The sequence below is a fragment of the Coregonus lavaretus genome (assembly GCF_964263955.1).
Source record: "Coregonus lavaretus genome assembly, chromosome: 9".
NCBI classification, from domain to species: domain Eukaryota; kingdom Metazoa; phylum Chordata; class Actinopteri; order Salmoniformes; family Salmonidae; genus Coregonus; species Coregonus lavaretus.
Genome location: NC_139996.1, coordinates 48,919,668 through 48,943,011, shown reverse-complemented (window position 1 = coordinate 48,943,011; position 23,344 = coordinate 48,919,668). Strand labels below are relative to the sequence as shown.

At 43.7% G+C, this 23,344-nt stretch overlaps 1 protein-coding gene across 1 annotated transcript in view; it reads left to right on the top strand.

Moving 5' to 3' along the window:
* Nucleotides 1-19,415, top strand: part of map1ab (microtubule-associated protein 1Ab) — a gene marked incomplete at both ends in the record, with an annotated part of 86,013 nt that extends 66,598 nt beyond the window's left edge. Inside the window, 5 exons of the mRNA XM_084169323.1 lie at nucleotides 2,183-2,265; nucleotides 2,533-2,670; nucleotides 2,915-13,844; nucleotides 17,311-17,543; nucleotides 19,260-19,415. Of these exons, the coding sequence (XP_084025449.1) occupies nucleotides 2,183-2,265; nucleotides 2,533-2,670; nucleotides 2,915-13,844; nucleotides 17,311-17,543; nucleotides 19,260-19,415 (11,540 nt within the window). The remainder of the gene's footprint in view (nucleotides 1-2,182; nucleotides 2,266-2,532; nucleotides 2,671-2,914; nucleotides 13,845-17,310; nucleotides 17,544-19,259) is intronic.
* Between the last annotated feature and the right edge of the window lie 3,929 nt (nucleotides 19,416-23,344).

Below are 23,344 nucleotides of genomic sequence, written 5' to 3'. Positions count from 1 at the left end.
GATATATTGTAAAGTGGTTGTCCCACTGGCTATCATAAGGTGAAAGCACCAATTTGTAAGTCGCTCTGGATAAGAGCGTCTGCTAAATGATGAAAATGTAAATGTAAGTTGTCATTCTCACCACCTAAGCCCGTACCTTTTATCCCCTAATTTACTATTTTACCTTGACTCTCCTCTTTCTCAGTCCACAATCCAGTAATCACTACTTGCATGTGGCAAGCAACTAGCGCTGAGCGATTAACTGAAATGTTGATTATTTTTTGTTTTTTAAACAACTAATTGACCCACGTCGGTTCAGTTCCATGTCGTTCTGTTTTTTTCTGTGAGCTCAATGCGCACATTGCACATTTTCTCTAGAGATAAATCAGATCCAGCCTGAACTGTGCGATGTAGTAGGGAGTTGTAGTATCCAACAGGCCAATATTCTACATAGTTTAGCGCATAAAACGTTGTAATTCACTACAATAACCACAATCCATTGCGCAATCGTGAGGGGATATAAAGAGCAGCTCTTGTTTCGCGAGGTTCAGTATCTCTACCTGAAAATACATGATCTAAGTGATTGATAGTTGGAATTCAGCAGTCATAAAAGTATGCCTTATTTACTTTGAAGTACTACAAAATAGTGATTTTGTCAGACAGCATATGCAGCAGCTCTATAGAGATGAGATGATGACTTGGAATTAATTGATAAAGTCATTAAATAAAAGAAATGTAATATACACAACAACTGAAACATTTTATTAAAGTAAACTAATGTGAATAAATGATGGTTAATAAGTGATAAGCTGTAATGGACAGTCACTACCATCATGGGACTTTTATTAATTGTTTTATTCTGTGTTGTTACAGCATTCAACCCAAATAATCAAAACCGAAAACCATTAATATTTTTTAATAATCAAACTGAAACCGAACCGACCTCAAAAAACACGAATCGCTCAGCACTACAAGCAACACAAGCGACCCTCTGTAGAGCTCTTTCACAGCAAACAGTTGACAGTGCAGATACAGTACCAAAATGGCGCAGGATGACAAATAATAATAATAATAATATGCCATTTAGCAGACGCTTTTATCCAAAGCGACTTACAGTCATGCGTGCATACATTTTTTTTTGTGTATGGGTGGTCCCGGGGATCGAACCCACTACCTTGGCGTTACAAGCACCGTGCTCTACCAGCTGAGCTACAGAGGACCACAAACTCAAGGGATGTATAGGAGATACCAAGTGGAATGCCGAGTCAAGTTCCCTCTATTATTAGCTGGCTCTATTATTAGTCTGCACTGGTGCTTAAACAAACGGGAATTAAAAGCTTATCGTCACACCTCTGAACTGAATGGGTAGAAATGCTGACACAGAATGGGTCGTTCCATGAAAAGAGTCACTTTTGCATCCCTTTGATATTTGAATTAGAAATTGTGCACCAATATTGAATTTTAAAAGCCTGGTATTTTACATTTCGAAAAAATTCTGCTTCATCATCTCCAGCACCACCCCAACATCAACGTATGTGAAAATGTCGCATTTCTATGTTTTTTAGCGAAAAAGATAGAGGAAGATAAGTGTTTCCAATGACATCACCAACCAATTAGTAGGCAATGCTTATATGTTACAAAGCCATGTCATTCTATTTTAGGTATTATCCAATTCTCAATTCCCTTGCATGAAAATGTCAGTAGCTGTTCTTCACTTCCCACTGGGTACAGACGTCAATTCAACGTCTATTCCACGTTGGTTCAACCAGTGTGTGCCCAGTGGGTTTGTTCTGTTCTAAGAAGCTATACCTCTGTTAGCGCTGATTTCAAGCCACAGCCAGTAGTAGACATTGGTGACCTATTTCCTATTCCAACTTTTGTTCTTGCCTTGACGCACTGTGGGGTGGGCTGTCTCTAAGTGTCTGCCCCACATACAGGCACCATGCAGTACAGAGTACTAAATCTCCCGACTCAAAAAGGTTTTCAAAGATAAACTCTGGATGCTCTCCAGCAGGATGTCTTTGGGGCAGACTGCTCAGACTCTGGCAAGATTCTCAGTAGCCTCTTAAGTTGTTGACCTGTGCCAATGTTGGTTATGTCTACAAGGATTTGAAAGGAACACTTCAAAGCAAGCATATGAAAGATGTTGACAAAACACGTCTGGCCTCTCTCCTCATGTTGTTCGATTTTCTGGCCCCTGTAGGACAAAGGACTCTCCACCACAAGAGCGATGTCCTAGAGACAGTCGTGTTAGTCAACCCATCAGAGGATACAGTTGCTTCAGAGGTGTGTTTCAAGACTATATTTGGGACTATATTTAAACCAGCTTTCAATCATTATATACACATCTGTTTACATTTTGTCATGCATTTCATTTTTTTCCTATAAGAAAACAAACTATTTTCTCTCACCGTGCTTAAAATGGCATACGATAATGGCATAACAAAATGTAAATACATTTGATTAATTTCATAGTGTAACCCATATAAAAAGATACAATCTTTGTTCTGTGCTGTTTCCTATAACTCTGCTCTGTCTTGTTCTCTGCCCCAGATCCGGTCTCTAGTCACAGACTCAGCAGGACACAAACTCCTGGTCCTGAGTGGGCAGAACGCAGACCACGGTGACCTGCTTCTCCAAAGTGGGGTTTTCACCTATAAGAGCTTCTCACAAGTCTTTGCTGATCCTGGGGTAAGCTATTACTGTTCAGAACAGTCAAATCCTGTTCAGAACAGCCTGTCCTAGCATTTTACTATAGTTTGTAGCACTGAAAAGCTCATGTGTTTCTAATGATTAGATTACCAATGAAAAACAAATATTTTATATTCCCCACATGAACTGGAATTGTGGATGAAAATGAAAACAACAATGTCATTGAGCAATCTTTATACATCAACACTAACCTTGGCTTGTCTCGTCTATCATTCTCCTGTAGGTCAGTGATTTGCTGGGCGAAGCAGCCCCCAAGCAGCGGGCCACACTCACTGTGTCCTGCCGAGCGGAGGTGGGTTGGAGCTCCCTGGGTCAGCAGCAGCACTTACGGGAGTTCCTTGAGTACAGACTGAACCCTGAGCCTGTGCTTCCCAAGATGGAGGGAGTCACAGAGTTCACGGAGTACATCTCCGAGACGGTGGACGTGCCTTCTCCATTTGACCTCCTGGAGCCGCCCACATCTGGAGGCTTCCTGAAACTGTCCAGGCCCTGTTGCTACATCTTCCCTGGGGGGAGGGGCGACTCGGCCCTGTTCGCGGTCAACGGCTTCAACATCCTAGTAGATGGAGGCTCTGAACGGAAATCATGCTTCTGGAAGCTGGTCAGACACTTGGACCGCATCGACTCGATTCTACTCACTCACATTGGTGCAGACAATCTGCCAGGCATCAATGGGCTCCTTCAGAGGAAAATAGCAGAGCAGGAGGAGGAGCAGTCACAAGGTTCCACCACCTACAGTGACTGGATGAAGAACCTGATCTCTCCAGAGCTTGGTGTGATCTTCTTCAATGTACCCGAAAAGCTACGTATGCCAGAATCAAACCTAAAGGTCAAGCGCAGCATCGAGGAGGCCTCCCTCACGTTGCAGTACCTCAACAAACTGGGAATAAAGCCGGAGCCTCTTTGTAGACTGGTCAGCAACACTATTGAGCCCTTCACTCTTTTTCATAAGATGGGAGTGGGCAAGTTAGACATGTATGTTCTGAACCCTGTCAAGGACAGTAAGGAGATGCAGTTTCTCATGCAGAAGTGGGCTGGTAACAGCAAGGCCAAAACAGGCATTGTGCTTCCCAATGGAAAAGAGGGAGAAATATCTGTACCTTACCTGACATCAGTTACAGCATTAGTTGTGTGGCTTCCTGCCAATCCTGCAGAAAAGATTGTCAGAGTGCTGTTCCCTGGAAACGCACCACAAAACAAAATCCTGGAGGGGCTAGAGAAATTAAAGCACCTTGACTTCTTGCGATACCCAGTAGCCACACAAAAAGACATAGCCTCAGGGGCTCCTCCCTCTGTTGTAAAACATACAAAGTTAAAGCAAAGGACAGACAGCAAAGAAAGTCTGAAATCATCTCCCAAGCCTACAAAAGCCCCTAAGAAAGAAGCAGATGATGAGGTATCGGCAGCCACAGAGGCAAAGAGTGACTCTGTAAAGGAGAACAAGATAGAGAAAAAGGAGAAGAAACTTAAAGAGAATGAAAAACCCACAAAAATACTAAAATCCAAGATTGATGTAGCAGAAAAGAAAAAACTTTTAAAGGAGAAATCCTTGAAAAAACATTCAAAGGAAAGGGCATCCAAGATGGATGAGAAAAAAGACAAGGAAAAGAAAGAGGTCAAGAAAGTTGACACAGCTAAAAGAGAAGAGAAAAAAGACCCCAAAGTTGACAAGAGAAAGGATAAGTCTAAGTCAGAGTTGAGAAAGATAACAAAACCTGACTTAAAACCCCTCACACCAGAGGTCAGAAAGACCCTGCACAGGGCAAAAGTGTCAAGTAAACCCAAAACCGACAAAAGCAAAGTCAAAGCGGTCAAGGCAGAGCCGGCTGAACCCAAACCTGAGGAACCAGCAGCAGAGACCATTCAGCCTGAGCCACTACAGAATGGGGCTGTTGAGGGCATATCTGCTTCCTCCACTCCAGAGGATCTTACCAAGGATTTTGAGGAGTTAAAACAAGATGAGGTATCATCAGAGCCACCTGAGAGTGCAGTGAAGACACCAGCAGAGGAAAGCATGGCCGAATCCCCTACCCAGGAGGAGAAAGAACAGGAAACTGTCTCTCAAACTCCACCAGGCACAAAGTCTCCTGAGAAGGGAGTAGCCACAGCTGAATCTCAAAGCAAAGAGGACAAATTAACACAAGAGCATAAAGAAGAATTACAAGCAGAGGATGTGGAACTATATGAGGATGAGGGAGCTGCAGTTGAAGATGATGAGGAAGAAGAAAAAGAAGGCCCGATTGCAGAGAGGAAAACATTTCAGGAAGAGGAAGATATGGGGATAGGGGAGGAGGAAGATGATGCAAAAGATGATGTGAAGGATAACGAACTAGACAGGAAACATGAGGTGGAGGAAATGGAGAAAGCTGAAAAGCCCACAGCTATGGCGGTAACAGAAGAGGAAAGCAGAAAGACTCCATCCCAGGAGGAGAAAGAGGAAGAAGATGAACATGTTGTTGAAAAGGCCGAGCTGGAAGAGGTAGAAGATTTAGACATGATAGCAGATGAAGAGGTCAAAATCAAACCTGAAGCGGGAGAGAAAGAAACATTGGCCAAGAACAAGGAAAGCAAAACTGTTAAACATACTGCTGAAGCCAAAGAGGAGGATGAGGAAGATGAAGAGGGCTACATCTCAAATGTGGGAGGCGCTACAGTTGACATAGTGTCAACACTGCAAGGAACGCTTGCAGCCGAGCCCATCTCCTTAATTCAAGACGAAACCATTCCCGGCTACTCTGAAACTGAACAGACCATCTCTGATGAGGAAGTTCATGAGGAGGCTGAAGATAGGATACTAAACCTCCAATACGAAGTGGCCGCATATGACATCTCTGTCCCAGATCAGACAGGCTCCTTTGACACCATCCATGGGATGAAGGAGATGCAAGCATCAGCTATGGCTGATGTAACAGCCAAAGGTTTAATTTCTGGACAGGAGCAAGTATCGGTATTCACTAACATCATTGCTGCTCCCTTGGCTGAGGAGGAACATGTTTCCTCAGCCACATCCATCACAGAGTATGATAAATTGTCCTCCTTCCCCACCTCTATTGCAGAGGACCAATCAGTGGCCTCCGTCACTACACCTCAGACTGAGGAAACAGGCAAAAGCTCTCTGCTTCTTGACACTGTTAATAGCGTTCCCCTGGCGATTCCAACTGAGGCCACACATGGGAAAGAACACTTACACTCTGCTGGGACCATCTCACCAACATCCTCCTTAGAGGAAGACAAGTGCATGAAGTCACTTCCATCCGAAGAGTGCCTGCTTGTTATCTCTGATTTGAAGACAGAGGCTAAGGTCATCAAGAGTCATGATGAAGAGGCGGAAGAAGATGAGGACCAAACTCTTAACATTAACATTTCCCTTGGAAAACTCCAGGAGAGCTATGCCTCCCCTCAAATTCTCCAGGATAGAGAAAGGGATGTGGAAAAGCTCCCTGCTTCTGAGTCTCCTGTCTCCAAACCTGTTCAGGATTTGAAGCTGGATCACCTACCAGTTGAGGAGGTACAACTCTTTAAGTCCAAAGAAGACATCTTAACGGTGGTGCCTTCAAAACCCCTTTCACCACCACTCTCTTTCTCAAAGCCTTTTAGGTCAGACTCAGTTACTTCGGAAGGTGAAGAGCGATGCTGCAGTCCAGACGATAGCACTGTGAGAATGGCCTCTCCCACACAATCTGGCCCCCCCAGTGCAACCCACTCTCCAACTCACTCTCCTCTTCATCAGTCACCTGTGGAGGAAAAGACCCAGGGCTTCCCAGGACTGGAGCAACAAACACAGGAGGACATTCATGATTCAGCCACCAAAACAGAAGATAAGGATGCAAAGAAAGATCAAGCAGAAAAGGAAGATAAAGTGGATAAGAATCAAAAATTGGATGCTGACATCAAGAATGTTGAGTCAGACACACTACCATCTGTGGAGAAATCATTTAAAAAAGACTTGCCTGTTACAAAAGTGGAAGAAAAATGTGGTCTCTCCCCTTCCAAAGATGAGATGCAACAGAAGCATGAGACAACTCCTCTTACCTCTGAGTCAGTCACAGGCAAAGATGAAGCTTCCGTATCAGGAAAGGAATCTCTGACAGTAGACATTTATAGTGGTAAGGCTATACTCAAACACAGTGATGAGGAAGATGATGACCATCAACAAAAAGAATCCAACGTGTGCAGTAAGGCTAAATTCCCAAAGGAGAAGGAGAGTAGCTTCTTAGATTATGACGAAGGTGAGGATGATGACGATAATGATAGTTCTGATGTAAAACCCCTCAAACAGGACATGAAGGAGAAAGAGACAGAAAAAGATGACTTTTATGAAGCTGAACCCATCAAGGAAGCGAAGAAAGAAACAGAAAAGGTTGGTACCACTGAAGCTGAACCCATCAAGGAAGATAAAGATGAGAAAGTGAAGGAAAAAGATGACATTCATGAAGCTGAACCCATCAAGGAAGCGAAGAAAGAAACAGAAAAGGTTGCTTCCACTGAAGCTGAACCCATCAAGGAAGATAAAGATGAGAAAGTGAAGGAAAAAGATGACATTCATGAAGCTGAACCCATCAAGGAAGAGAAGAAAGAAACAGAAAAGGTTGGTACCACTGAAGCTGAACCCATCAAGGAAGATAAAGATGAGAAAGTGAAGGAAAAAGATGACATTCATGAAGCTGAACCCATCAAGGAAGCGAAGAAAGAAACAGAAAAGGTTGGTACCACTGAAGCTGAACCCATCAAGGAAGATAAAGATGAGAAAGTGAAGGAAAAAGATGACATTCATGAAGCTGAACCCATCAAGGAAGAGAAGAAAGAAACAGAAAAGGTTGGTACCACTGAAGCTGAACCCATCAAGGAAGATAAAGATGAGAAAGTGAAGGAAAAAGATGACATTCATGAAGCTGAACCCATCAAGGAAGAGAAGAAAGAAACAGAAAAGGTTGGTACCACTGAAGCTGAACCCATCAAGGAAGATAAAGATGAGAAAGTGAAGGAAAAAGATGACATTCATGAAGCTGAACCCATCAAGGAAGCGAAGAAAGAAACAGAAAAGGTTGGTACCACTGAAGCTGAACCCATCAAGGAAGATAAAGATGAGAAAGTGAAGGAAAAAGATGACATTCATGAAGCTGAACCCATCAAGGAAGAGAAGAAAGAAACAGAAAAGGTTGGTACCACTGAAGCTGAACCCATCAAGGAAGATAAAGATGAGAAAGTGAAGGGAAAAGATGACATTCATGAAGCTGAACCCATCAAGGAAGAGAAGAAAGAAACAGAAAAGGTTGGTTCCACTGAAGCTGAACCCATCAAGGAAGATAAAGATGAGAAAGTGAAGGAAAAAGATGACATTCATGAAGCTGAACCCATCAAGGAAGAGAAGAAAGAAACAGAAAAGGTTGGTGCCACTGAAGCTGAACCCATCAAGGAAGATAAAGATGAGAAAGTGAAGGAAAAAGATGACATTCATGAAGCTGAACCCATCAAGGAAGCAAAGAAAGAAACAGGAAAGGTTGGTACCACTGAAGCTGAACCCATCAAGGAAGATAAAGATGAGAAAGTGAAAGAAAAAGATGACATTCATGAAGCTGAACCCATCAAGGAAGAGAAGAAAGAAACAGAAAAGGTTGGTACCACTGAAGCTGAACCCATCAAGGAAGAGAAGAAAGAGAAGGAGGGAGAAAAAGATGATACTTTTGAGTCTGAACCTACGAAAGAAGAAAAACAGAAAGAAATAGAGAGTATATTCACTTCTAAAGACGAGCTAAGCTCTTGTATCTCTACCTTTAAAGTGGAAACAGCCTCAGACTTCACCACAACAGAAGATAATTTTGTGGCTGAACCCATGAAAGATGAGATGAAAGAGAGGGATGACACTTGTAAGACTGATCCCTTCAAGGAGGAAAAGATAGAGAGAGAACATCCTCTTAAGTCTGAACCAATGAAAGAAGAGAAAATAGAAAAAGAGAGAGATACTTTTGACAGTGAACAGACTAAAGAAGAGCACAGAGAGCAAGAAAAGGATGATATGGCTGAATCCACCACGGGGGTCAAGAAAGAAAAAGAAAACAATACTTTTTTTGAGATTGATGTCAGTCAGGAAGAAAATATGGAGAAAGAGAAAGATGATACTTATGTGGCTGAAGTCAGTAAAGAACAGAAGATGGAAAAGGAGAAAGAAAAAGAAGATACTAGTGATTTCGAAGACATCAAAGATGAGAAAAGAGAGAAAGATAGAGATGAAAGTTATGAAGCTGAACCCATTAAAGGAGAGGAACGAGCAAAAGAAAATGACACAGCTGACACAGTCAAAGATGAGAAGAGCAAGAAAGAGACAGGAAAATATGATTCTCATGAGATTGAACCTACTAAAGAGGAGAAATGGGAGACAGATAGAGAGGAGGTGCAAGAGAAAGATCTAAAAGAGGCTTTACAACACAGCATACAGACAACAATGGTAGAAAGAATAGAGGTGACTTCTGCGACAAAGCTTGAATCTACATTTCAGGTTCAGTACTCAGATGGAGATGAGGAAGATGAGGAGGAAGATGAAGAGGAATCCATTTGCATGGGTGGTGCAGGCTCAAGACCTTTGTCAGTGGAACCTAGACAATCAGAACACGACATCATCTCTCAAGACCTGCTCTCAACTCAGTCATCAGAGAATGTGCTTAGTGACCAAATGAAGGACAGCCACTCTGAACAGACCACTGGGCTTGTGTCTACATTACCAAAACGGGAGTCCTCTACTGATAAAGACCTCAAAGAGCAGCGTAAAGAGCAACAACATAGACTCTCCCCTGAACTAGAAAAGGACATCAAGACAACTGAGACCACATCAGGACCCCATCCCAGCCAAGAGTCCACAATTGGTTTCCCTACCTTGAAAGAGGAGCCAGTCTCTGCTATGCCTACCACCAAAGTAGAGCCAGCCTCTGACTCCACCACTACAGACAAACAGTCTATAGGTTCAACACTATTAAGCACCGATAGCCAGGCCAGTGTGACGGAATCCACCCAGCATGAAACACTGCTGCTTTCTATGACAACAAGCAAAGAAGCATCTAATACAGATGAAAAGACAAAGCATGTTTCTCCAAAAGAAGATGAGAAACCAGGCAAGGAAGCTGAGAGGGAAATGGAAAAAGAGCGGGAAGTTGCTTCCCCAGAGCACACACAACCTTGTTCATATTTTGTCTTGGATAAAGATTCTGAGAAGGTTCCCGAGAAAGTGAGCCACGTTGATGCTACAGAAGCAGACAGTGCCTCTGAAAAAGTGGAAGGTTTTGACAAAATGACAACAGAGAAGGAGACTGTCAGTGTGAGCTTGCAAGGGGAAAATCTGGGCTTTGGTGTGTCTAAGTATGAACCCTATGAAAATACCATTTCAAAAGAACAGGAATCAGACTATAAAGAAGACAGTGAGGTTTCTAGAGAGTTTGATCGGTCAACACAAATTGGCATTGATGATAATAGGAAAAATAGCCAGGCAGATGCTGGTGCAGCTGCACTCTACTCAGAGGATGAGGAAAAAGAGGAACCGCTGTCATTCAGCAGAGTTGATTACACCCCTCCACCTTTCACAGAGAGCGAGAGAAGCCTCCATTGCAGCTCAAGTGCCTTCACTGAACACAATGACAAAGAGAAAGGTCAAGAGGAAGAGAGTGATCGGAAGGAGGGACAATCTACACCACATGTGGAAAACAGCTTTGTGTATACAGAGACTCAAGACAACAAAACCACCCCATTAGCGGAGCCATGCTCATTTGCTTTCAGTCTCAAAGAAGATAAACCTGAAAAGGTTGAGGATGAAATGAAGGACAATATCAGGTCGGCCCCTCAAACATCTACAGGAGAGAAGGATAAGACTGGAGCATCTCCCAGTGCAGAGGAGTATTTGCCAGTCCAGTCAGGCAGAAAGGAAACAGCCTCTCCCTCATGGAGTCAATCCAACACCGGTGACAAAGCCTCTGCTACTGCCATGCCTTTTGAAGACATCCCTGAGAAGCAGACCACAGAGAAGGAGAAAGAGAAAGAAAAAGATGAGCCAGTGAAAGACAATATGGATTCATCTGATAGTGAGAGAGGAGACTCTCCCTCTGGTCGCTACTCACCAGCGGAAAAAGACATGTTACCTCATCAAGCTTTGCCTAAGGAAATGGACAATCGGGCCGCTGCTGCCCCCTTGGCCGCATATTCAGGACAGCTCCTAGACGATAATGTTCTTGCGTCTGAGTGCACTCAAATTGGCAGCTCTATCGCCAGTAAATCTACAATGGGCTATTTTGAGAGAGAAGACACTCCGGACAGTGTAGATAAGAGGCTACTGGTGGTGGGAGAGAATTATGATGATAATGATGAAGATGATGCAGAAGAAGAAGCCAGTGATCTAGATGTGGAGAAGGGCGTGAGAGAGCAGTCTGAAAAAGAAATCTGTAAAACTACATTGGATGGTACCACTACTTCTAAACTTCCTGTGACAAAGGAAGAGGACAAGAAGACCCTCTCACCCGAACCTGAACCCAGCCTCCTCAAAAAGGAGGAACCTTCCCATTCAATGAACACAAGCAGCCCTCCACTGGCAGATACTGCAGATTCCCTTTTGAAGAATGTAGTTGGGGCCTCGCCACTCCAGTCTGGCAGCTCCACTGCAATAGAACAAACAGGATCTGGAGGATATCCTTCTGAATCCTCAGAGTATTCAGAGGACAGCCAACTGGGGTTAAAGGAGGAGAGATTTGACAGTCCTGACCTCTCTTTGCCCACCAAGTCCAGTGAAGATAAACATTACAGTCAGGGAGATATTGAAGCTGACAGGCAGAGAACCCCAGATACCACTAGTAGAAAACCTGAGGAAGCTCCTTCGTGTTACCTCTCATCTGCCTCAGCTTTTCTATCAACCAGCCACCAGTTGGGGGAGGAGATAGAGACCCCTGTCAGAATGTCTAGTGGCCCCTACAGGACAGATTCTGAGGGTGCTTCCTTTGAGTATTCTTTATTCAAAGATGAAGACTCCTCATCCATGCACTCAACCCTCTCAACCTCTGGGGTCATGTTAAAGGATGAGTACCTAGAGGCATCTGAAAAGCTTACCTCAACAACTACAGCTACATTCAGTCTGACAAAAGTATCTCCAGTCTTAGATACTCCAGCCAAAGACATTACTGAACACGACTCATCATCAAGCCCTGAGATGGACGAGGGTCAAACCTCGGATAACTTTCATAAACTTGAGGGCATTGTTGAACCCAAAACCATAACGTCTGCTGGAGCTTCAGAACCACCAAGTTCCCAGCTGTCCAAACCCGCTGGAACCATATCCACTTCAGGGGCTTTCTTTGAGGTTTCCCCATTGCAAAGTGCTGACTCTTCTGACAGAGAATCCCAGGGCTCAGCAGCCAGCAAAGAGTTCTACACTTGCAAAATGGAGGACAGTACTCTTCCATGCCGCATTGAATGCCAGAAATTTGCAGTGACAGAGCAAGAAGAAAGCATGTTGTCCATGGCTGAGACATACATGGTCACTATCAACTCCAGTACAACCACAACAGTGTCCCAATCTGATGTGGTGACAAAACCCCAGAGGTCAACTGAAGCTTCTTCCAACGGGCCTACTGAGGTTAGCACAAGTCCCCAAGAAGTCCTCAGTGGAGCTAGCAAAGCCTCTTTTGCCACAACAGCAGATCTGCCTGAAACAGAACAGAAAAAGGAGGAAAAAGAGACAAAGGATGAGAAAGATAAGATGGTAATGAAAGAGGAAGAAAATAAGGAGATCAAGGTAGAGACCCTAAAGGAGGACACCAAAATGCCAGAGCAGAAGGAGGAGGAGAAGAAAGAGACGGATGAGAAGACAGAGGTGGCTGGAGAGAAGGAAAAGGTAGAGGAGAAGGAGAAAGTAGAGGAAAATAAGTTGGAGGAGAAAGAGAAAGACGGGAAGGCAGAGGAGAAGAAAGACAAGACTGATGAGAAAGAGAAGGAGATGAAGAAGGGAGAGAAGATGGTCGAAAGGAGGAGGAGTAGCATATCTGACTGGGAACTCCTACAAGGGCCGGGCGCATGCCCAAGTGCCCCTCCTCCAGGCTATGAAGACGACGAGGAAGAAGCGTATGAAACGGAAGAAGCGGAAGAAGCAGAGGAAGAATATGGTAAAAAAGAATGGGTAACCACAGGCGAGCCCACCCCTCTGTCCACAGCAGAACATGCCCACCATACAAAGGCATCTGCAAAAACAGATGGAGAATCCAGTTGCCCCACTGACTTGCATATGGAGGCTACCTCCACCTCCCCCCCTGGCTATTCCTCATGTGAGTTCAAACACCGCAAAGGGGAGATCTCCCCATCCTTCATCAACCCCAGTCCACACGCCCTCTCCAGCGATGATGGCGAAGAGGACAAAGGGAGCGACCACTCTCCAGAGGGGGATGAAGACGACCGTGAGCAACACTCAGTCAAGAGGAGGTCTCACAAGCAGAAGCGACATCACATTCAAAGTGGAGCTGCTGGAGCTGGAGAGGGATCGCACCCAGTTACAATACCTCCTGGTGGCATGGCAACTGGACTTGGGGTAGTGCTAGCTGGAGAGGAGACACCCCCCACATCAGCAAGCGACTCGTTGGCGTCCCAGTCGGACTCGGACGTACCTCCAGAGACCGAGGAGTGCCCGTCGATTACAGCAGAGGGGAACCTGGACTCGGATGAAGATGCAGAACACCTGCCGGTGGATAAACTATCTGCCTCTACCACAGGAGGGGGCCCCCAACCCCCTTCGCCCAGATCAGATGCGAAGGCCCACGACCCCCCACCTGCCCCCATGAAGGACCCCCTCCCCCACCCGCCTCACCCTGATGTGTGCATGGTGGACCCAGAGGGCCTCCCTGACAACCAGAGCAGCACAGAGAAAATGCTCAAGAAGGACCACAAGACCACCAAGAGCCTGCGGAAGGGCCTGGGCAAGCCTAAGTCTGCGTCCCCAGCCCGGAAGGGGAAGAGGTCCACCACCCCTGTGAAGCAGGCCTCCAAGGATTCCTTGCCTCGATCTGCCTCTCTGAGGAGGAGGGACACGGAAAGGAGCTCCAGACTGACGTGGATGTCTGAGGGCCTGGGATCCAAGGGGGACCTACACGCTCCAGGGAAAGGCCTGGTGAACGGCGTCAAGAGCAATTTGGGTAGGTAAAAATAAAGTATGATGATACGACTCCATATTTAGATATGATGATATGACTCCATATTCAGTAGTAGACACTTTCACGCCTGTAAAAAGTTTAGGAAACTTTAAAAACGTAATTTACGTAAAAATATAATAGAAATGTAATAGGCCTACCTTCGTTTCAAAATCATTCCGCAGCACTTTATGACACACACTTCCCCATTCTAATTTACTCTTGATTTACGTAGACATACAGTGGCTTGCGAAAGTATTCACCCCTCTTGGCATTTTTCCTATTTTGTTGCCTTACAACCTGGAATTAAAATACATTTTTTGGGGGTTTTGATTTACACAACATGCCTACCACTTTGAAGATGCAAAATCTTTATTGTAAAACAAACAAGAAATAAGACAAAAAAACTGAAAACATGAGCGTGCATAACTATTCACCCCCCCAAAGTAAATACTTTGTAGAGCCACCTTTTGCAGCAATTACAGCTGCAAGTCTCTTGGGGTATGTCTCTATAAGCTTGGCACATCTTGCCACTGGGATTTTTGCCCATTCTTCAAGGCAAAACTGCTCCAGCTTCTTCAAGTTGGATGGGTTCCGCTGTTGCTAGGCCATTCCAAGACATTTAAATGTTTTCCCTTAAAAACCACTCAAGTGTTGCTTTAGCAGTATGCTTAGGGTCATTGTCCTGCTGGAAGGTGAACCTCCATCCCAGTCTCAAATCTCTGGAAGACTGAAACAGGTTTCCCTCAATAATTTCCCTGTATTTAGCGCCATCCATCATTCCTTCAATTCTGACCAGTTTCCCAGTCCCTGCCGATGAAAAACATCCCCACAGCATGATGTGTTCTCGGGGTGATGAGATGTGTTGGGTTTGCGCCAGACATAGCATTTTCCTTGATGGCCAAAAAGCTAAATTTTAGTCTCATCTGACCAGAGTACCTTCTTCCATATGTTTGGGGAGTCTCCCACATGCCTTTTGGCGAACACCAAAAGTGTTTGCTTATTTTTTTCTTTAAGCAATGGCTTTTTTCTGGCCACTCTTCCGTAAAGCCCAGCTCTGTGGAGCGTACGGTTTAAAGTGGTCCTATGGACAGATACTCCAATCTACGCTGTGGAGCTTTGCAGCTCCTTCAGGGTTATCTTTGGTCTCTTTGTTGCCTCTCTGATTAATGCCCTCCTTGCCCGGTCTGTGAGTTTTGGTGGGCGGCCCTCTCTTGGTAGGTTTGTTGTGGTGCCATATTCTTTCAATTTTTAAATAATGGATTTAATGGTGCTCTGTGGGATGTTCAAAGTTTCAGAGTTTTTTTTATAACCCAACCCAGATCTGTACTTCTCCACAACTTTGTCCATGACCTGTTTGGAGAGCTCCTTGGTCTTCATGGTGCCGCTTGCTTGTTGATGCCCCTTGCTTAGTGGTGTTGTAGACTCTGGGGCCTTTCAGAACAGGTGTATATATACTGAGATCATGTGACAGATCAAGTGACACTTAGATTGCACACAGGTGGACTTTACCTAATTATTTGACTTCTGAAGGTAATTGGTTGCACCAGATCTTATTTAGGGGCTTCATAGCAAAGGTGGTGAATACATATGTACGCACCACTTTTCCATTATTAATTTTTTATAATTATTTGAAATAAGTTATTTTTTTAATTTCACTTCACCAATTTGGACTATTTTGTGTATGTCCATTACATGAAATCCAAATAAAAATCAATTTAAAATAGAGGTTGTAATGCTACAAAATAGGATAAACGCCAAGGGGAATTAATACACTGTTCAAAAAAATTAAGGGAACAGTTAAACAACACATCCTAGATCTGAATGAATGAAAAAATCTTATTAAATACTTTTTTCTTTACATAGTTGAATGTGCTGACAACAAAATCACACAAAAATTATCAGTGGAAATCAAATTTATCAACCCATGGAGGTCTGGATTTGGAGTCACCCTCAAAATTAAAGTGGAAAACCACACTACAGGCTGATCCAACTTTGATGTAATGTCCTTAAAACAAGTAAAAATGAGGCTCAGTAGTGTGTGGCCTCCACGTGCCTGTATGACCTCCCTACATCGCCTGGGCATGCTCCTGATGAGGTGGCGGATGGTCTCCTGAGGGATCTCCTCCCAGACCTGGACTAAAGCATCCGCCAACTCCTGGACAGTCTGTGGTGCAACGTGGCGTTGGTGGATGGAGCGAGACATGATGTCCCAGATGTGCTCAATTGGATTCAGGTCTGGGGAACGGGCGGGCCAGTCCATAGCATCAATGCCTTCCTCTTGCAGGAACTGCTGACACACTCCAGCCACATGAGGTCTAGCATTGTATTGCATTAGGAGGAACCCAGGGCCAACCGCACCAGCATATGGTCTCACAAGGGGTCTGAGGATCTCATCTCGGTACCTAATGGCAGTCAGGCTACCTCTGGCGAGCACATGGAGGGCTGTGCGGCCCCCCAAAGAAATGCCACCCCACACCATGACTGACCCACCGCCAAACCGGTCATGCTGGAGGATGTTGCAGGCAGCAGAACGTTCTCCACGGCGTCTCCAGACTCTGTCACGTCTGTCACATGTGCTCAGTGTGAACCTGCTTTCATCTGTGAAGAGCACAGGGCGCCAGTGGCGAATTTTCCAATCTTGGTGTTCTCTGGCAAATGCCAAACGTCCTGCATGGTGTTGGGCTGTAAGCACAACCCCCACCTGTGGCCATCGGGCCCTCATACCACCCTCATGGAGTCTGTTTCTGACCGTTTGAGCAGACACATGCACATTTGTGGCCTGCTGGAGGTCATTTTGCAGGGCTCTGGCAGTGCTCCTCCTGCTCCTCCTTGCACAAAGGCGGAGGTAGCGGTCCTGCTGCTGGGTTGTTGCCCTCCTACGGCCTCCTCCACGTCTCCTGATGTACTGGCCTGTCTCCTGGTAGCGCCTCCATGCTCTGGACACTACGCTGACAGACACAGCAAACCTTCTTGCCACAGCTCGCATTGATGTGCCATCCTGGATGAGCTGCACTACCTGAGCCACTTGTGTGGGTTGTAGACTCCGTCTCATGCTACCACTAGAGTGAAAGCACCGCCAGCATTCAAAAGTGACCAAAACATCAGCCAGGAAGCATAGGAACTGAGAAGTGGTCTGTGGTCACAACCTGCAGAACCACTTCTTTATTGGGGGTGTCTTGCTAATTGCCTATAATTTCCACCTGTTGTCTATTCCATTTGCACAACAGCATGTGAAATTTATTGTCAATCAGTGTTGCTTCCTAAGTGGACAGTTTGATTTCACAGAAGTGTGATTGACTTGGAGTTACATTGTGTTGTTTAAGTGTTCCCTTTATTTTTTTGAGCAGTGTACTTTTGCAAGGCACTGTTAAAGTCTGAATATCCCCCAGTCAAACAGAGGAAAACACATTAGTCATTCTCAAGTCATTAGAGACTTATACAATTTTACATTATGGTCCTCCTCCTCCAGGTACAAACTCCCAGAAATCTAGTTCAGCTGTCCCCCCTGGTCCTCCAATCTATGTGGACCTGGCCTACGTGCCCAACCACTGCAGTGCTAAGAACGTGGACCAGGAGTTCTTCAAGCGGGTACGTGCTGCGTACTACGTGGTAAGCGGCAATGACCCGGCCGGTGGAGAGCCCAGTCGTGGGGTCCTGGATGCCCTGCTCGAGGGCAAGGCCGCGTGGGGCTCCAATCTACAGGTACTCTTTTTCTCTTTGTCTCGCTCTGTCTCTGCTGTTGTTTAAATGTTGTTTGACTTTTTTCCACATTGTAAGTACACATGTATTTTTTTTTTTTTTTTTACATTTTAGTCATTTAGCAGACGCTCTTATCCAGAGCGACTTACAGTTAGTGCATACGTTATTTTATTTTATTTTTCATACTGGCCCCCCGTGGGAATCGAACCCACAACCCTGGCGTTGCAAACGCCATGCTCAACCAACTGAGCTACATCCCTGCCAGCCATTCCCTCCCCTACCCTGGACGACGCTGGGTAGCCTGTGCTTTCTTGCTGCGGAGGCATTCTGCACCACTGCTAATCTCAGGATCCACCGAGATATATTCAGAATCATTGATCTGAATCACTTGTAAAATTGGGAAATTACACATTTGGTAGTGCCAACAGATGCTTGACAATGCTTTCGACAATGTTTGCCATTGTTTACAGCCACAGCCTGACATACAGTAATTATTTTATGAGCAGTCAGATTGTAACATTCACGATGTAACTGTCAATGTTGTTCTACAGTAATTTGCATTCTGGCAGTTCATAATGACGATGATGTAATTAACATTTCCTGTTGAGTATCGCACAATACTTCCAGTGGGCAAAGCTGGTTGCAATCAGAGCCATGTATTTAGAGAGTTGGGCCAATGCAGTTTCTGCATTATGATGCATTTACATGACACTTCAACATTCTATAGCAGCCATTTTAGCTCCCCATTAACATTACATGGGGAATATTGAAACAATGCTATGCAACTGAATGTTTAGAATTAGGCCAACTTTTAGAATTTTGAATATTGTTCTAACTCTCTAAGGGTGCGTTCGTAAATTCACTCTGGCTATCTACTCTGATTTCAGAGCACTGAGTGTGCCAGAGCGCAGAATAACTGATTAATTTACGAACGCTCAACACCCGTTGAAGATGGCCGGTGTCAGTAAATGTCGGCAAAAAAGTGTAATTAAATTGTTGCCAGCAGCAGCCAGTTACAGTCACCAACACTCTGGATAACATGAAAACAGCCTAACCAGCTCTGCTAGGGTGAGTAAAATGGTCAGAGTGAGGTGTTCTCGCATTTGTGTATGGAAGTAGCTAAGAATCTAGCAAACGCCAGTTAGCTTGGGTGCTTGACTGCTGTTGTGAGGTCCGAACGCTCGGATCAACCCTACTCCTCGGCCAGAGCGTCCAGTGTTCGCACTGAACGCTCAGAGCGAAACGCTCTGAATTTACGAATGAACAATCTGACAATGCTCTGAATTTACGAACGCCCAGAGCGCACTCTGGCACTCCAGATTGAATTTACGAACGCGCCCTAAATATATGGCTCTGGTTGCAATAAATTCAGTATGACATCTTTTGTGACATCATCGTCAGGTTGTATACTGCTTTTAATATTACATTTTGAAAAACATTAATTAGCATCTGGCAAAACATGTCTTTATCTGGTTGTAATCTGACCAGATAACATCTAGAATATGATGTCTTTCCCATGACGTCTTGGTGTTGTCAGGAAAATTATTTTCCTTTATGGATATAATCTGTTTATATGACGTATTCTTGAACAGAAAAAACTGTTAAGTACAAGATATGACGTAATGCTGCCTAATTTTGCCGGCTGGGCTGAATGCTTGATCAATGTATTGATGTATTGGTAGATTTGACTCATACATGTCCTCCTTCTCTCTAACCTAGGTGACTCTGATCCCTACTCATGACACAGAGGTGACGCGGGACTGGTACCAGCAGACACATGAAAAACAGCAGGACCTGAACATTATGGTCCTGGCCAGCAGCAGCACAGTGGTCATGCAGGACGAGTCTTTCCCCGCCTGCAAGATTGAGTTCTAAATTCTGCACCCCTTGCTATTTTACCCTCCTCCCCTCATCACTCCATCTTTGGCAGGTAGAGAGAGGTCCTGTGCTACTCTCTATCCTCCCATAGCCTTCTCTTCTGTCAGCTCTACATTTTGCTCTCTCATGATGTAAGATTCCATTGCATTTGCTGTAGTCTTCGGTTGGTGTACTGGCTTCCAACAGGTCAATGTCACCTGAGAACAGCCACCTATGTCAGGCAGAAACATTGATATAGGGTCCATGGTAGCTGTAAAAAAGTGTGATGTACATTCGTTTCTAGCACGCTTTCTTTTTAAACAACATACTTGCACGATAAAACCACCTCTTTATTCGATTTGGTCTTAATCAATTTTGATTTTCACATATAACCTCCCCAACACGCACATTTTGTGATCATCTGTGATGAGGGTAATTCTCAATAGTTATTTCAAAGCTTTCCCATCATACTGCACCCAAATCAACATCTAAAATGGACAACACTTTCCAACTAAAAGTGCCATCTTAAAAATGTCAACTCCCAGTCAATTAAGATGGTGCACAGTTAAGTCACATTCAACATGTGAAACTTAAAACAGTCTTACTTATTGTCTTAAACTCAACTAAATTAAATACAATTTAAAAATTGCACATCCAAAGGGCCAAAGTAAGTGCCAAAACACTTTTGAGGTGTTAACACTCTCCAAAATAAGTCCAAAACTGTTAAGAGGTGAACAGTTAGTTCATCTCAATTGTACCCAGACTCCGCACAATGTTGTATGATGGTAGTATTTTTGTAAGTATCTTAAGTTGAGGCTTTGTTTTCGATATGAGATATTACTCCTGTTTGGAGATATTATGTAAGATGCAGCTTTCTATAATATAATGTTTGGCTTTCTCAGTGCTCTAACTACATCAACTGGTGTTACAGTAAAAAAGGACTATACCACATAGCTTGTTGTGAAGCTTTAGGAGGCACCTGAAGGTGCCACTTTTATTTAAAGAACTAGCTTTTATGAATAATTTCCCTCAGTAGCTGAAGTATGATGCTTGCATTTAGCTCAGACTCCTTCCTTGAAGAAGTAGAGGGTTCTTGACCATTTGTCTAGTCCGTGTAGTCTCCAGGTATGGAGTCCAAATGTGTTCTGATAACTAACCGTTTGCCTGGGTGTACGCTAAAGTGAACGTTATACTGTAGGCACCAGGCAAAGGGATGATATTTCTATATTTACCATATTTCTGCTGGATGTAATGGTTCTTAAAAAATATCTGAAGTCCTTATCATCTTCTTTGTTGGTTGTATTAGATGAATACTCAATTAAAACATACAGTATAAACATTATATATTGATATATGGAGAGATTGTATTAGAAGTATGATATTTTGTGATAACACAGCAGAGAAGGATGTTAAATGAATGCAGTTTCATTACATTTGACGTTTTCTCCCGTTTATTTATAATATACTGTCTGTATGAAACTATTTAATGAAGCGATGGAAACTGCAGTGGCCTTCCATGGCGAATGTAGCAATAGAGTCTAGTCCGTCCTTGTGAGACTGGGTTGTGTGGAGGTTGTGTGGGTGTTATTTTACAGAAACATGACTGCGGTGGTAGGCGGTCGCTCTCATGTGCCTTCTGGTTGTGGTATATTGGGCAAGAGAGAAGGATTAGAGAGGATTATTATAAGGGCTTCTCTTTCATAGTAGCCATTGTGGAGAGGTGAACTTTGTTCCAGGGAAAAGACAAGAAACTGTGGAGATGATGCAACACGGGCAAATCAATAGTTGTTGTCCAGGAATTAGCCTAATATCCATATGGATGGATGCTCTATACGCACACAGTTGGTAGGTGAAAAGCTAATTAGCCAGCTTAGCCAGCACATTTAGATTCAGTTACTTATATGCTGGTCAGCATTTGTCCCCTATCTTAAAGTGTCACCCAGAAAATGTATTAAACAATAACATGATCAAAGAGCAAGGTATTGCACCAAGCAAGAATGCACTTTCCAGAGGGGAGAAGAGGGGTTTAGAAGTGGAGCTGTGGTTCTAGTGAGAGAAGCACAGAAAAAAATATGATTATCATTCTTTACCATAATGTGAACAATGGTAGCATTTGATTTTAGAACAGGTAGCTAGCGAAAGCACTCCATACGGTATGTAAATAAAGAATGAGTTGTTTTTCAGAATTATTTCTTAATTTAAGAGGTTAAAAAAAATTACGCAGGTAGCTATTCATCTAGTTAAAAAAACATAGTAGACTTTTCAACCCTAAGATAATAATTATCAGACGAGCATGAATGTAATGTTGTTGATTGTAGTGGGTAGAGATGTGGCAATGTGTACAACAGGTCAAGTAGAATTACGTTGTGTGTTGAAGTATGTGCATGAGTGGCACAGAGACAGGGTTGGGTTTTGAAGATACATCATAGTGTTTTGATGCCGAGTTAGCCAGTGTGGTGTGTATTTCTGTTGGTTAATCAGAGGTGGAGCTTCTTACTTTGTCGCACTGTTCATTGGAGCTCATTACAAACGTGATTCTGATTTGCATAAAATTCCATAGAGCTTATAGAGTCACTTTTTGATTAATGTTATATTGTTTTATTACATTTTGGGGAGTTTTTTGGTAGTTGTATTTATCAAATTAATTTACAGTTATGTATACATTTTTTAAAATTGTTTTTCAATATTTCAATTACATGTAGGACTAACACAATTATGAATGTCTTTTGTTTACATTTCTTAGATTGTATTTTCAAAAAGATTACTGAACATTTATTTTATAATAAGCGTCTGTCAGTCATTTTTTTGCTTAGTGATTCTTAAATGTAATGCGTTTCTCTTTAGAACTGCTGCGTTGTGTGTTTGGGGCTCCTGAGTTGAGGCCAGAGAGTGTGGACTGGGTGGGGCAGAATCCAAGACTGCAGACAGACAGACATTGACCTGCAAGGGGAACATTCTCTTCCTCTATTGGATCCAGAACCTAACGGAGTCTTCTCTTAGGCTAAACCCATTAACCCACAGTCTGCAGCCATCTTGCGCTAGCCTGGGAACGGTGCCATCCTTGTCCTTTTGCTGATGTGCTGAAAATACTGGACTGTATGCAGTATGCAGGAGAGCCTCCCACAGGTCTGTTCCTAGACCGGCAGCAGAGCTTGTCAGACTCATGCGGCTCCAAGTGAATGTTTCCTTTCAGTATTATTAAGATACTCAATGTGTAAGCTACAGAGTTATTATGCACTGCGATAGCGTTGATATGCATGTCATGTTGAATACTGTTTAGTCACCTAGGTTAGAGAGAGGGAGGACATGTACGAATCAAAATGTATCAACACATTGATCAAGCAATCAGCCAAGCCGGCAAAATTAGGCAGTATAACGTCATATCTGGTTCTTAGCTGTTTTTCTGGTCAAGAATACATCATATAAGCATAAAATAATTTCTGACAACACCAATATGTCATGGGAAAGACGTCATATTCTCGTTGTTTTCTGGTCAGATTACAACCAGATAAAGACATGTTTTTCCGGATGCTAAATTACATACCCCGGGATAAAGGAGCCGCACTAAGCCTATGAGAGGTTGTCAGTGAAAGTACAAATATATGGCCTTGATATTTTACAATATGTTGCAAGTGTTTCAAAAGTGAACTTATCAAACTATATGGCGTTGTCCAGAACTAGTCCTGTATGGGCGAGGGAAATCTGAATCAGGGTCAAGATGCGCTGTTTAACGTATATATGGTATGGATTTTCTGATATGTTGTATTGTCCTCAAGTCTGAGTTGGTGGCTTGATTTCAAGCCATCTTGGTGGCTTGATTTCAAATACCCGGCCTTAGGATCAAGCACCCTGGGGCCTTGGCAGATCGTTGTGAAACGCTCAATACAAAAATATATACAACAAATATGATTTTGCAGAAGCAGAATTCTGAAAACATGAAATAATAA